The following is a 12682-nucleotide window of genomic DNA, read 5'->3' as shown; positions in this document are numbered from 1 at the left end:
GTCACCCTCAGAAGAGCCGCACCCTCCCGACCCAGAGTGCTCACGGAGGCTGAGCAGCCACCCCAGCACCACTGAGCAGGGGACAGGGCCAGGGGACAGGCTGGAGCTCCGCCGCCCACTCCCCCCTCCCCCTCCTCTGGAAATAAGGCCTCTTGGCCCGTTGAGGTGGGAGCGGCTGAGACGGAAGCCAGAGGCACCGGGGCTGCCTGCAGAGCCCCCGGTCCACTCAGGGTGCCTCCTGGGGTCCCCTCTGCCTGGGGCCAGGCCCGCTCTCCCTGGCAGCTGCTGGACACTTGGCTCTGGGGGCCCTGCCACCCCCTGGCGCCCGTTCCCTCCCGCCCTTACAGCACTGTCCCAGCCTCCAGCCCTGGGAGGGGCAGCGAGCAACAGTGGGGAGCCAGAAGCCTGGGAAGCCAAGGCCCCTGGGCCTCCACTCTCACTTGCCTGTGGCCTGGGCAAAGGCAGGGGGTGGGGGAGAGCCTGGCCACTGGTCTCGGGGTCAGAGACATCAGAACCAGAAGGGTAATGCTGGTGACCTAGCACTTTTCTAGAAAACCTCCGAGCTCAACACTTGACAGAAGAGCCAGTTCTCCCTCCCACTCCTGCATCCCTGCCCTGGGTCCTGGGCCAGCAGCCAGCCCAGCCCAGACCTGGGAAGTCAGGTCCACTTGGCAAGGGCTTGGAAATCAAGCTCGAGGACAGGCGGGATCACCCCTGCCTGAGCTGGGAGGACAAAGGCCTGCCGCCTCCTGGGCTGCCCACCAGACCACCAGCTCTGGCCCAGGACAGCCCTTCCACCTCAGACCCTGCTACGCGGAGCACACAGTCGGGGCCTCGGCGTTCACCGTGTCCCCAGCAGACAGCCCTCTGGTGCCCCGAGCTCAGCCGTGCCTCTCTTAAGGCCACGCTCTTTTCCGCACAGACAGCCTGGAAGTGGGTGGCTTGGAGAACTGGGTCCTCTGGTTGGGACCACGAGACGCTGCCAGCCCCCATCACTGACCTGGAGTGAAGGCCCCCGCCTCGCTCAGCCCCCACTAACCCCCAGGGCGCCCTGCAGGAGGGGCGGCCCAGGACACAGGACTTTCAGTTTTAAAAAAAGACAGGCCCGGGCAAGCCTGGACAAGCTGGTCACCCTCCTATCAGGGCTGTGTTGGTGCTGTCCCTGCGGAGGGACAGCAGAGTGAGACCACAAGAGCCGGGGAGTGGGGAGGCGGGCACTGCGTCTGCCTCTGCCTTGAATCATAGGCTCTTCAAACTGAGCAGGAACAGAGACCCCTGGCCTGGCCCTCTGGGGGGGACCTTCTCTGGGACCAAGCTGTCACTGGGAGGTCCAGCCGGGGCTGAGGACGGGGAGGAGATGGCCCTATCTGGAGGGTAGGGATTCTCTCCTCTGCTCAAGCCCTGCTTCTGGCTCCAGCTGCCCTTGACTGGGTCTTGACAGGACCAAGTGACTGTATCTCAAAACTCGTGGGCACTACAGGCTGTCACCCCTAGAGTGGAGAGGGAGGGGCCCACCGGGGAGGGAAGGTGGCAGTGCAAGAGATTCCCAAACTCAATGCCTGAATCATGCAGCTCAATCTGGGGTGGGACGCACAGGGGGCCCCCAGGGAGACGTGCCCCTCCCTTGCCCCCAATGGCTGGCGGCTGGATGGGCCCCAAGAGCTCCCTCCCCCAAGTCGAAGTCAGAGAGCAGAACTGAAGCCCGTGCCTTTTCAGCTCCTACCGATTTAAAAGAAGCCCTTTCAAGGAGTTAATTTCCGACTTGAGTTCATTGATGTTCTGGGACTCCAGGATCCAGTTGGTGGAAGTGGTGGCCTGAAAGTCACACAGGAGACAGAAGATCAGAGCAGCACCTCCTCCCACCCCTTGAAGCTCAGACTGCTGGGGTGGCAAGGAGGACCCCGGGGGGATTCCGTGTCCTGCATGCCAGCCAGGAACCTCCCTCGGTAGGGTTCTGCTGCAGCCCATTCAGGGGTCTGCCTGCCTGGATCTCTGTTTAAGTGACGACTCCCTTAGAACAAACACTCCCACAAGTCTATCTGGATAGCTGACTATATTAGGGAATCATGACATGCATTCAGGTGTGATAGTGGCAGCCTGGTTATGTAAAATAAAACATCAACAACAAAAGAGCCCTTATCTTTTATAGATACACACTGAAGTGTCTGAAGTATGAAATGATATGCTGTCTGGGATGTGCTTCAAAATCACCTGCGGGTAGGGGTATGGCAGGACGGCCCGAGGCAGCGGCTGCAGCTGTGTAGCCAGAACATGTGGGCTTGCTGTGCAGCCCCCCCATTTCCAGATGTATTTGAAACATTCCATTAAAACAAAACTATTAAGATAAATAAATTCCATCTCTACAACAACTACTCCCTCCACCTAAGTCCCTCTCCCTGCAGAGAGATCACACACACACACACACACACACACACACACACACACACACACACACACACACACACACACGCGGAAACTCTGGGGCTGGGACAGGCAGCCACCTCAACCACAGGTACCAGGAGCCTGGTACCTGGAGCCACCTTGAAGGGTCAAGGGAGACACCTGAGCACCTGCCTGGCCCATCCCCCAGCTCTACTCTCAATCATGCCCAGAAGGCAGGCTTCGCCCAGGATACCCTTCCCCACGCAGCTGTAACGTCAGGCCATGCACTGGGCCCCGCTATCTGCACAACCAGGAGTCGAGGGCCAGGCCGCCCATCTGCAGCTGCTCTTCAGGACGACCCTGAAGGTTCAGCAGGGAGAACGAAGATGTCCCGGAGCAGGGCCCACAGGGGAAGCAGCCACAGGAACCTCAGACAAACGTCACCCTTCCCCCGCACACCTTCCCCGCTGACACTGTTTTCTATATAAACTTCAAACGACCACACCTTTCTTTGGCAATCTTGCTGGGATAGATGGAGAGGAGGTCCCCCAAAGGGCAGCTGCCTCGGCCAAGCTGCCTGCGAAGCGTTTACGGGCCAGTCCCAGGTGTGATGGCCTCGGGTGCGCGGGCCTCTGCTTACGGGTACAAGGCCCCCGCTGCCTGCCACAGAACACCCGGGCCCTGAGTTCAGGAGAGTGTGGGGAGCCCCAGGCTGGCAGCGCGGAGGGGCCCCGCACATTCCCATCAGCCTGCGGGGCTCTAAGGTGGGGTGAGGGGTGCTGTGGGTCCTGCCTCGGCCGGCAGCCCCAGCCCGGCTCCACAGCGGGAAGCGCCCCCCGCGGGGGCTGCAGGCCTCAGGAAAGAAACCCCGGGCAGCCTCGGAACGAGCGCACACAGGCGCTCGGCCGCCCTCACACACATCCCCTTGGGGTCCCCACTCCAGACCACCAGACAGCGCAGACCCAGGAGCCACTGCTCTGGCCTCTCTGAGACCTTGAAAGCTATAGCAGCCCATTAACAAGGGAGCAATTTCCACTCACCGGCCTACAAAGGACTCAAATTTCCAAACGCATATGGTGCCAGATGCCAGGATTTAGAAATAAAATCTGACATCTGGGGCTTTTTAGCCAGTCTCTAAAAAACAGTTGTAGAAAACTCCCAGCCTTCAGTTTTATGTAGGTTTTTTAATTACTGAATGCTCTTCTTTTTAATTTTTTACAGTGCTGCAGTAGGGGTTTGGAAGCCAGATATAAAAACTTACATTACAGCTGAGAAAACACAGCTCTGAGTCTTTGGTTTATGGGGTAACCGAAGCCTTCACACAGATGGGTTTAGACACCAGTGAGCACGGCTTCAGCACAGCAGAGAATGAAAGGGGCTGGGGGCAGGCGCGGGGGCATCAGAAAAACAAGCACGAGACACCCTCAGAGGCGGCGCTCAACCACCAAACGCTACCCCGGGCCCCCCTCCCCTCCTAAAATGCAACATGTGGTCTTAATCTTAATGCTTAAGGTCTGAAAACAGTTTTCCAATTTCTGGAAAGGCTTCTGGCCACTGGCAGGCTGCCGCTCCAAAAGACAATGGAGGAGAGGTGGTCACAGGCCGTGACTGCCTCCTCAGCTGCTTTATGGGCCGCCCGCCCGCCCGCCCGCGGGGAGCGTGCACGGTGGCTGGCGGTGGCCACTGGCCTCCGTGGGTGGGGTACCCCATGAGAGGATTCTCGGGGACCCCCTTCACAAGAGCGCCGGCTCACACGGAGTCGCGCACTGGGGTGGGGCTTCCGCTGGGAGAGCTGCTCGGAGCAAGATCCTTTACAGCACGGCTGCGTGGAAGCAGCCAGAAAGCAACCCGGGAGGCCTTGGATGGAGTGGGGAGGGCAGTGGACGCCCTGGAGCCACTGGACCACTGTCTCCCGGGCCCAGTCTGTGTCGGGAACACCCTGTCACACACGCACAGAACCCAGACCCAAAGCCTGCCATCCTGGGGCTGACGGGAGCCAGGCTCTGTCCTCAGTGGGGACAGGCAACGAGGGAGGTGCGGTACAGCTCCTTCTTACAGACGAGGGAACAGCAAGTCGCTTGTCTGCAGTCACACAGGTAGCACAGGGCACAGGAGAGCCTGAACCCCAGTGGTCTGATCCTAGGGTCTGATGTTGCCAAGACAGCTCCAGATGTGCCAAGTGAGGCAAGGAAGCCGCCTCAGTCGACCCCAGGTGGGTCTACACTCCTCTGGGGGTTACCGGATCCCGAGGCCTGGGTTTGGAGAACCCACCCACGGCAGCATTTCAGCCCAGGGTCTGGGTACACTCCTCCCACCCTGTTCCCTGCAATCGCTCTTGGCAACGCCAGGACCTCCGACCTAACTTGTGGTGGAGACCATCCTGTGTCGACACCGGCCACCACCAGATCTGGGGCATGTGCTGCCACGGGAGGGCCACAGGCACAGAGCTGCTTTTCCTCCCTCCTGTTGGGAGGTGACACGGAGACAGAAAGGACAGCCTCCGTCACTGAATGCCACACCACCAGCACGGTGACCGCCTCCTGTCTCTACAAGGGCAGGGTCACCGGTGTCAGAAGAGACAACATCAGACCCCAGCGGATGCAGTGAACTGGGCACAAAGGATGGGAGTGAAGAGCCGTGCAGGGCAGACCCGGACCTAGAGGGACCAGAGGGTCAGGGACAAGTACCTTGGCTGTGGCCAGCTCGTGGGCGAGCTCCTGGACTTTCTGCTGCTGCTGAATCAGCAGCTCCTGGACAGAGGCTAAAGTCATCTGTAACTGAGTCACTGGGAGGAAAGAGCAGTTGCATCTCTGTTAAATGATACAGATCCTTCCTTCTGTCCACACACCTATAAGCTGCTGCATCTAGTTTATCTGCAGACATCCCGCCCCCCGCCCCCGGCCCATGCAATCCACATAATTCATCTGCACTCTGGGGCATCTACCTGCACTGTATCTAACCTCTAGTATTTCTACTTTATCTTTCTATTGTGCAGTTGTCCGTGGTCAACAGTATATCCGTCCAAAACCTCTCCCCTCTAATTATATCTGTTTATGATTCGCTTGGCTCTTGCAACTTCCATCCTGCCTGCATCCCCCATCTCCCGGGCCTCCCCACGCCACTACAGAACTCATGGCAAGTCTCCAATCCTGGGAGAGAGACATCTCAGTCCACAGCATCCCGGAGCGGTTACAAACTGCAAATCCCATTTCCTTACTGCTCCTTCCTATCCTCCCCACCCAACCCAGAGGCTGCTGGAGCTCCCGGCCCACCGTCAGCCTCCAAGGAGACATGCCAGCAGGGCACGTGCTCCAGAGGGTTTCCGAGGGCTTCACAAACATGCCCCCGAGGGACAGACTCCTGCCTGGGACAGGTGGCTCTCTAGTTTGCCAGAGTTTTTAGATTCAGAGGCTCCATCTAGTAAACAAGTTTATAAAGGAGAAAACCACCTCTGGCGCGACAGGTCCCAGCTAATCTGGGCCATCACTGGGGCACCGGGTAATGAACGTGAGCCCCGTGGAGTCGATGACAGAGGAGGTGGCCGGGGTCCCTGGAGCCGCAGTAATTACAGCCTCTCTTGACCCTGTGTTGGATTCTTAGAGGGAAGGGGGAAAATTGCTGAAAACCCCCCTGAAAACCTCATAGAAGCAGAAATTAAAAATGAACTTTACAGCCCTTAGAAAGGCTGTCATTTTATTCCCCTTATTAATATTCTGAGGTTGGGAGCCTTTCCGTAAAAACATAATTAATTGAGGCCGCGCCGACAGTAAACAAGCAATTTCAAATTAAACCGAAATGACGGCGGCTTCATTTGCAAATGTGAACAGATTCTCAGAGCAGATAAATGAAGTCACCACATAAAGTGGAGACGGAGGGGAGAGGGGAGGGGGCAAAGAAGGGGCTGCTCGGAGAAGGCTTTGAGGGGTGACTTGGTGGAGTCATTAATCTTTACCTGTCTGTGCCACGCTGCCACTCAGCTCTGAGAGACTCGCCTCCATCCTCTCCAGTTGCTTCCTGTCCTCCCGGCCGCCCATGATGAGGGGGAGCAGGTATTTCTGCGAGAAGCAGGGTGCACATGAGGAATGGGTACGTACTTGGGATACTCTTCAACAGTCTCTCAAATTCTGCCGACCAACTTTCTCTCCATCAACCCTGGGTTTCGGAAACCCTATGCCAACACCGTAAATGAACAAGACATCCGAAAATTATGAGGCTGTGATTACAACCACATAAAAAAAAAAAAAAAAAAAAAACCTCTGTCTGAATCAGGACCAGAACCAGGGAACAGGGACACAAAAAATCAATTTGACCCACTATGACGGAGCACTTTTTGGTTCTTTTAGATTTTTAAATGTTGCTATATACAATACTTGTGTCCAAAAATACTCAGAATTCTACTTTAAAAGTTGTATATCATAAAAATGCAAAAGGTTATCCAAGAAAGTGATACCACTGGTGGCTTCCAGGGGGGAGTGGGAGGGAAGTTTGCTGTACACTTTTCTGAACCTTTAACATTTTGAACCACGTGAATGAATTCTCCATTCGGAAACAAACAAGTAAAAATAAACAAAAAAATTATTCAAGAAACAAGATCAAAATCCACAATAGATTTGTGGGACCTTTGGCTCTTTCACTAGGAGGGGATAATAATATGGGTATTCCGAGGCTACCTAAGGAGGTCACACCCATTCTTCTTCGAAAAGCCTTGAATCCTCAGAACAAGCTTCCTTCAGATAAGAGTTAAATGCAGCCAGACTCTCCCAGAACTGAGACACGGGGCAGAAGGGGGAGCAAGGAGCAGAATCAGGAGACACTGACCGTGGGGGAAAAAGGAAGCTGATGCTGCAGGGCAATCTTGAATGTTCTGAGAATCTCGGAACATTCAGGAAGAAGGCAGACAGGGCGCAGCTGGTAACTCACTGCCTGCTTGGAAGTGTGAAGGGTTAGAGGTGGGCGGCAAGGTGCCCGCTGGGAGAGCTGGACGAAAGAACATGGGCTCCAAACTCCAAAAGCTCTGGACGTGGAGCCCCCCATCTTAGGAGCGTGAGACCAGTCACCAACTTTACTGGGGTGGTACCAGGGGTGGCAGAGTGCAAGCTTGGCAGGTGTAGTAACTGGCAGGTGTGACCAAAAGAGACTTTGGTTCTTACTCCTTTCGGGCCCCAGACAGGAAAAGATGGCAACTTCTCCATTAAGGCTTCTGTACTGGGGAAGGGAAAGGAGGTCTCTCACAAGGGGCCTGTCAGAGAACTCATTTCAAGAGCAGCTCCTAAGTGAAGATCACTATTTAGCATACATATAGAAGCATTTTCTATTTTGCAAAGTGCTTTTCAACCATCGTGTGAGTTATTACCCACAGCCGAGCCGAAACTCATAAAATGGAGCCTTACGTTCCAGGTTGAAAATTTCCAAAGTATAAAAGTCAAGAAATTCTTACACGTGTAATGGACTAAAAATTCCATTTCTAAGATCAAAAATGCTGAGGAAAGGAACACATACACTACCCCAGCCTAAATCTTTACATATTTATAAAACAAGATAACAGCTTACCTCTCCTTTTTGTTTTTTAATTTAGCAGATGTTTTTTAAATTCTCTTGTCACCATCGTGACTAATCTTCCAATGTCTCTTCTTCTTTTTTTTTTTTTTTTTTTTTTTGCGGTACGTGGGCCTCTCACTGTTGTGGCCTCTCCCATTGCGGAGCACAGGCTCCAGACGCGCAGGCTCAGCGGTCGTGGCTCACGGACCCAGCCGCTCCGCGGCATGTGGGATCTTCCCGGACCGGGGCACGAACCCGTGTCCCCTGCATCGGCAGGCGGACTCTCAACCACTGCACCACCAGGGAAGCCCCAATGTCTCTTCTTTTTTAAAGCAGAGACTAAAGATCAGAGCTTCGTGGAAACAACTGATGATATCTCTGCTTTGCTCCAAGGGGAGCTATGCTTTCTGTCTCCACCAGATCATAGGCCGTCCAAGGGCAGCCATGTGACTATCAGGTACCGCTTAGTAGAGCTGGGACATTGATGTGAGAATCCTGTCTTAGCATATTCTTCTTCCTGGTGACTGTATGCAGTCAGTGGTTGGAAATAGACTTTCAGGACACAATGGCATCAGAGGGAGAAGTCCCAGGACCCAGAACATCTTGTTTCTGGATTTCTAATGTGGAGATTCCCAACTTCAAGAATAAATGTTACACTGAAAAGATTATATTCTGCTACAACTCTGTCATTAGCGTTTGCACTTAAGTGAAAAATTAAGAATCCCATAGTACAATGCTGAAACATGTTTCATGTGCTAAAATTAAACATGGGGGGACTTCCCTGGCGGTCTAGTGGTTAGGACTCCATGCTTCCACTGTAGTGGGCACAGGTTTGATCCCGGGGAACTAGGATCTAGCAAGTTGTGTGGCGTGACCAAAAAAAAAAAAAAAAAAAAAAAAATTTACAACGTGAGTCTGGATAGTCATTCAGATTCTTTTTAAAAATCTCCAAATCAGAGATGGAGTCACAGGTGGCCTCAGAAGGAAAGGACCAGCAGAGAGTAAGTCCTCCAGCCACTCTTTTACCTTTTGTCTCTGGGGACCTACCCTGGCTCTGCATCTTCTAAAAAAGACTCAACTTGCTTCAAATCAAAGTTAGTAGCTGGTAATTAGTGTCTGATTAGTATCTGGTATCAAGGAAGTAAATGTTACTTCCTGCCTGCAGCTCCGTTGTAAGCAATGAACTCTGGGATCCTGAGGGTTGACTACGTAGTCCATGAAAAACCCTAGGTCTACATGGATGCCAACACAATACATAGGGGGAAAAGGTAGATCCTGTAGATACGTTCGTACTGAGATTCTCAAGAGCGTGCAGAGCGCTTCCTGTGTTCTGGACTCAGAGCACTTCCCAGGGGAGCAGTGACTCCTTTCAGCATCACAACAGCCTCGTAAGGTAGATACTATTGTTCCCATGTTACACACAGAACCGCTGAGCCTGCGGTCACACAGCTGCCAAGTGGTAGAGCCAGGATGCAACACAGGCAGCTGGGCTCCAGCGTTCATGCCCTTAACCACACGTCATTCTGTCTCTCAAAAAGGTCTGGCCTGCTAAGTGCCAGGCACTGTTCTAAGTACCTGATGTGGCTCATTGATCGACGGGGTCCCTGCTGCACAGGGACTTGGAGGGGAGATGCCAAGTCTAGCAGATGAGGCGGGTCTGAACCTGCCAAGTGCACCCACCCGGGTGGGAACAGGACCAGGACTTGACCTGGACGCCCCTCAGCGAGCGAGATCATCAGGGCGCTCGGCCTCTGCAGGCAGGCCCACTGTTGCCCCCGGGCTCAGGGCAGCGCCCAGGGGGTGCAGGGAGGGGCAGCTTACCTTGTAGAGCTGGTGAAAGCCAAACGCTATCCCTGCCATGATGATGGCCAAGGCGCTGTAATCTCTCCACCGGGAACCCGCAGGGCCTAAGGTCGGGGGAAAAGGCACGTCAGGAGAAGAGGCACTGGCGTCCCCCCTGAGGCAGGAAAGCACGTGGATTCAGGCCCCTCATCTCAGTCGGGGGGTGTGTCTCGTGCTCGGATGGGGGTGAGCATCAGGATGCGGCTGGGCTGCGCCTCCCTCCTCCTCCCAGGCCCCTGGACTGCGCAGCTGCCATGGGCTGGTGTCTAGGCGGGCTGAGGCCCGGGGTGGGAGGCGGGCGGCAGAGGCGTTCTGAAGACCTAGGGCACGGGCCCCACTTCGAGGAATAAAGGATCCAGTGAGGCTGCCATGAGCACACCTAGGTGTGCACGAATACATGCCCACACACCCTCCTACATGAGCCTGGAGCCACCTCAGAGCAGGGCAAAGGCTGCATCACCTGTTTATTCAACTTGATGAAGCCCTGACAGGGTGGACGACAGTGCCGTAGGCACGGGTTACAGTGGTGGCGAGACCCCTGCCCTGTTCTGTTCTGCTCTCACATGGAGCCTGGTGGAGAGGAGGCAGCCTACCAACGACCGAACGAGGCGGCTCCAGATAGCGATTGAGAACACCGAACGGGACCAGGAGAGAGTGTGGATGGCAGGGCCTCGGTGGAGGAGGATGCCGAGACCTGTGCGGTCCCGGGCACGACGCTCCAGGCAGGGTACAAGGAAGTGCAAAGGCTGAGGCTGACCTGTGCTCAAGCAGACGGGGGAGCCCCTGGGCTTCACCCAGGGTGAGGGGGCTACTGCTGGCCAAGAGACAGCAAGAGCAGAGAGGGGAGTGGTGGGGGGAGCGGGGTGGGGGGAAGGTGGGAAAGGCTGGCCTGGCGGTGAGCGCATACAAGGAACCTGGCCATCGTTTCACAAGCAGCGGGGTCACTGAAGGCTCTGAACCAGGGAGTGACGTGGTCACGGCTCTGTGTTCTGGGAGAACAACATCAGGGAGCACGGAGGGCAGCTACAGGTGCGAGGCCGCAGAGGCAAGAAAGCAGGGAGAGGCTACCGCAAGGGGCCTCCAAAGGCGAAAGGGACTGAGTCCAGGACGGACCGTCTCAGGGGATCCGGACACAGGCAGCCGGTCTTCATGTAGGGTCAGGCCCTTTGGAACACAGAGTCCCCTCCAAGCCCTGAATGAACTTCTAGTTCCAGAGGAGGAGAGGAGAATTTTCTACTTCATAACCTTCCCCATGAACTGTTTACAAGTGCTTTCATGCCCATAATCTGATGTGATGCCCAGCGATTCTGTCAGGCACACGGGAAAGCACGAGCTCCTTCTGGAACGTCTACCTGGAGCAGCCGCGTTCAGGCCACCCAGCTGCCTCCTCTCAAGGGACCGGCCACTGGGCAGGGGGCGGCGGGGGGTGGTGGTGGTGCGTGGGTCACTGTTTCCAGAACCATCAGTGGTGCAGGACACCACCAGTCTGTGGACTCAGACTAGGTGCCAGGACAGTGACCCAGAAGGCACCCACCCGAGGCACGCTGCTGCGACAAGGACCTGGTATCTGGAAGTGGATCTAAGAGAGAAGGTGAGGGAGGAAGAGCCACCACACTCCACACGCGGCCGGGCGCCTCATCTCCTCTGAGACGGACACCTGTGGCTCCAGCCGTCCCCCTCCCCTGGGCCTGCAGGTACTGGCCACGTCCTGGCGCTTCATGACCAAAGGAGAGCAGGAGAGGGCCGGTTCTTAAAGTCCTCGGCAGGACGTGAGCACATGGGGAGGAGGGGCTGCTGGCATGCAGTCTGATCGGGGATCCAAGTGGCAAAGACCTCCAAGGGGGCGAGGCGGACGCTCCCTCCTCCCTGAGCTGCTCAAGGGGGCTCTCAGGAGGCAGAGACAACGGTGATGGGAGAGCCTGGAAGAGTGTCTCTCCCTGGCCACCCGACCCTGCCCCGCCTGTGGATTCCACGTGAGTTTCCCAATGTGGCCCAGCCCGGGTCTCCTGCACAGACTGTGATCAACTCCCTTGTTGAGCTTACAGTTTTTGAATAGGTAATACACGCACATGGTCTAAACATCACGCAGCACACGTCAGTCTACTGCAAAGAGGCTTCCTCCACCACCAAGAACCACTGTGTTAAAAGTTTCTTCTTTACCCTGCAGAGAATTTTTATGCAAGTATGAGGCAACACACATGGGCATTATTTTCCTTCTCTTTCCCCCCATTTCTCATTCTTCTTTTTTGCTAAAGCTGCATAATATTCCATTAAACCAACTCCCTAATGATGGCCATTTAGATGATTTCCAGTCTTTTCCTATTTCACACAACGCTGCCATCAGTGAGCGTGTACATATGGCATCTCATGTACATGTGCAAGTCCATCTGTAAACGTGAACTCCTAGGAGGCTGGGCCGGAGCAGTCTGAGATAGCCTGCCAAACTGTCCTCCACGGGGGCTGAACCAGTTCGTTCCCACATGCTTCCTCACAGCCACCCCAACATAATGGGTTAAGCACACGCACAGATTTCTGCCAGTACTAGAGCAAAGCAATAGTACCTCCCTCTAGCTTTAATTTGCATTTACCTTATTACAAGTGAGGACTGAGCAATCTTTTCATCTGCACCTCCTTTTTGGTATACTATATGTTCCCTACTTTTCTACTCAATTTCTTTATTAAATTTCCTCCCTCAATTCATGGAAACTTCTTATACAACAGGGAAACTCACCCTCTGTCTGTGAAAGGCGTGGTAAAAATTCTTCCTGGTATATTTTTCTTTTGACTCTGCTTATGGTCTGCTTTTTGTGGCACAGAGTGTTTTCACGTTTATGCAAACTTATCGATCTATTCTTTAACGGGTTCTGGGGTTTGGGTCACGGCGAGCCAAGACTCCCCACTCCTCTCCAGGGTTGCACAG

General features: G+C 54.8%; 1 protein-coding gene across 2 annotated transcripts in view; it reads right to left on the bottom strand.

The window, feature by feature from the left end:
- The window catches only part of PEX14 (peroxisomal biogenesis factor 14), a 137332-nt gene that overhangs the window by 1222 nt on the left and 123428 nt on the right, over nt 1-12682 (bottom strand). For both annotated transcript variants that reach the window (XM_079905439.1, XM_079905440.1), the window contains 4 exons: nt 9742-9827; nt 6335-6437; nt 5070-5167; nt 1724-1815 (listed from right to left, as the gene is read on the bottom strand). In XM_079905439.1, the coding sequence (XP_079761565.1) occupies nt 1724-1815; nt 5070-5167; nt 6335-6437; nt 9742-9827 (379 nt within the window). The remainder of the gene's footprint in view (nt 1-1723; nt 1816-5069; nt 5168-6334; nt 6438-9741; nt 9828-12682) is intronic.

The sequence above is a fragment of the Stenella coeruleoalba genome, assembly GCF_951394435.1.
Source record: "Stenella coeruleoalba genome assembly, chromosome: 1".
Lineage (NCBI taxonomy): Eukaryota > Metazoa > Chordata > Mammalia > Artiodactyla > Delphinidae > Stenella > Stenella coeruleoalba.
Note: the sequence above shows the minus strand (reverse complement) of the source record. Positions and strands in the feature narration are given on the sequence as shown.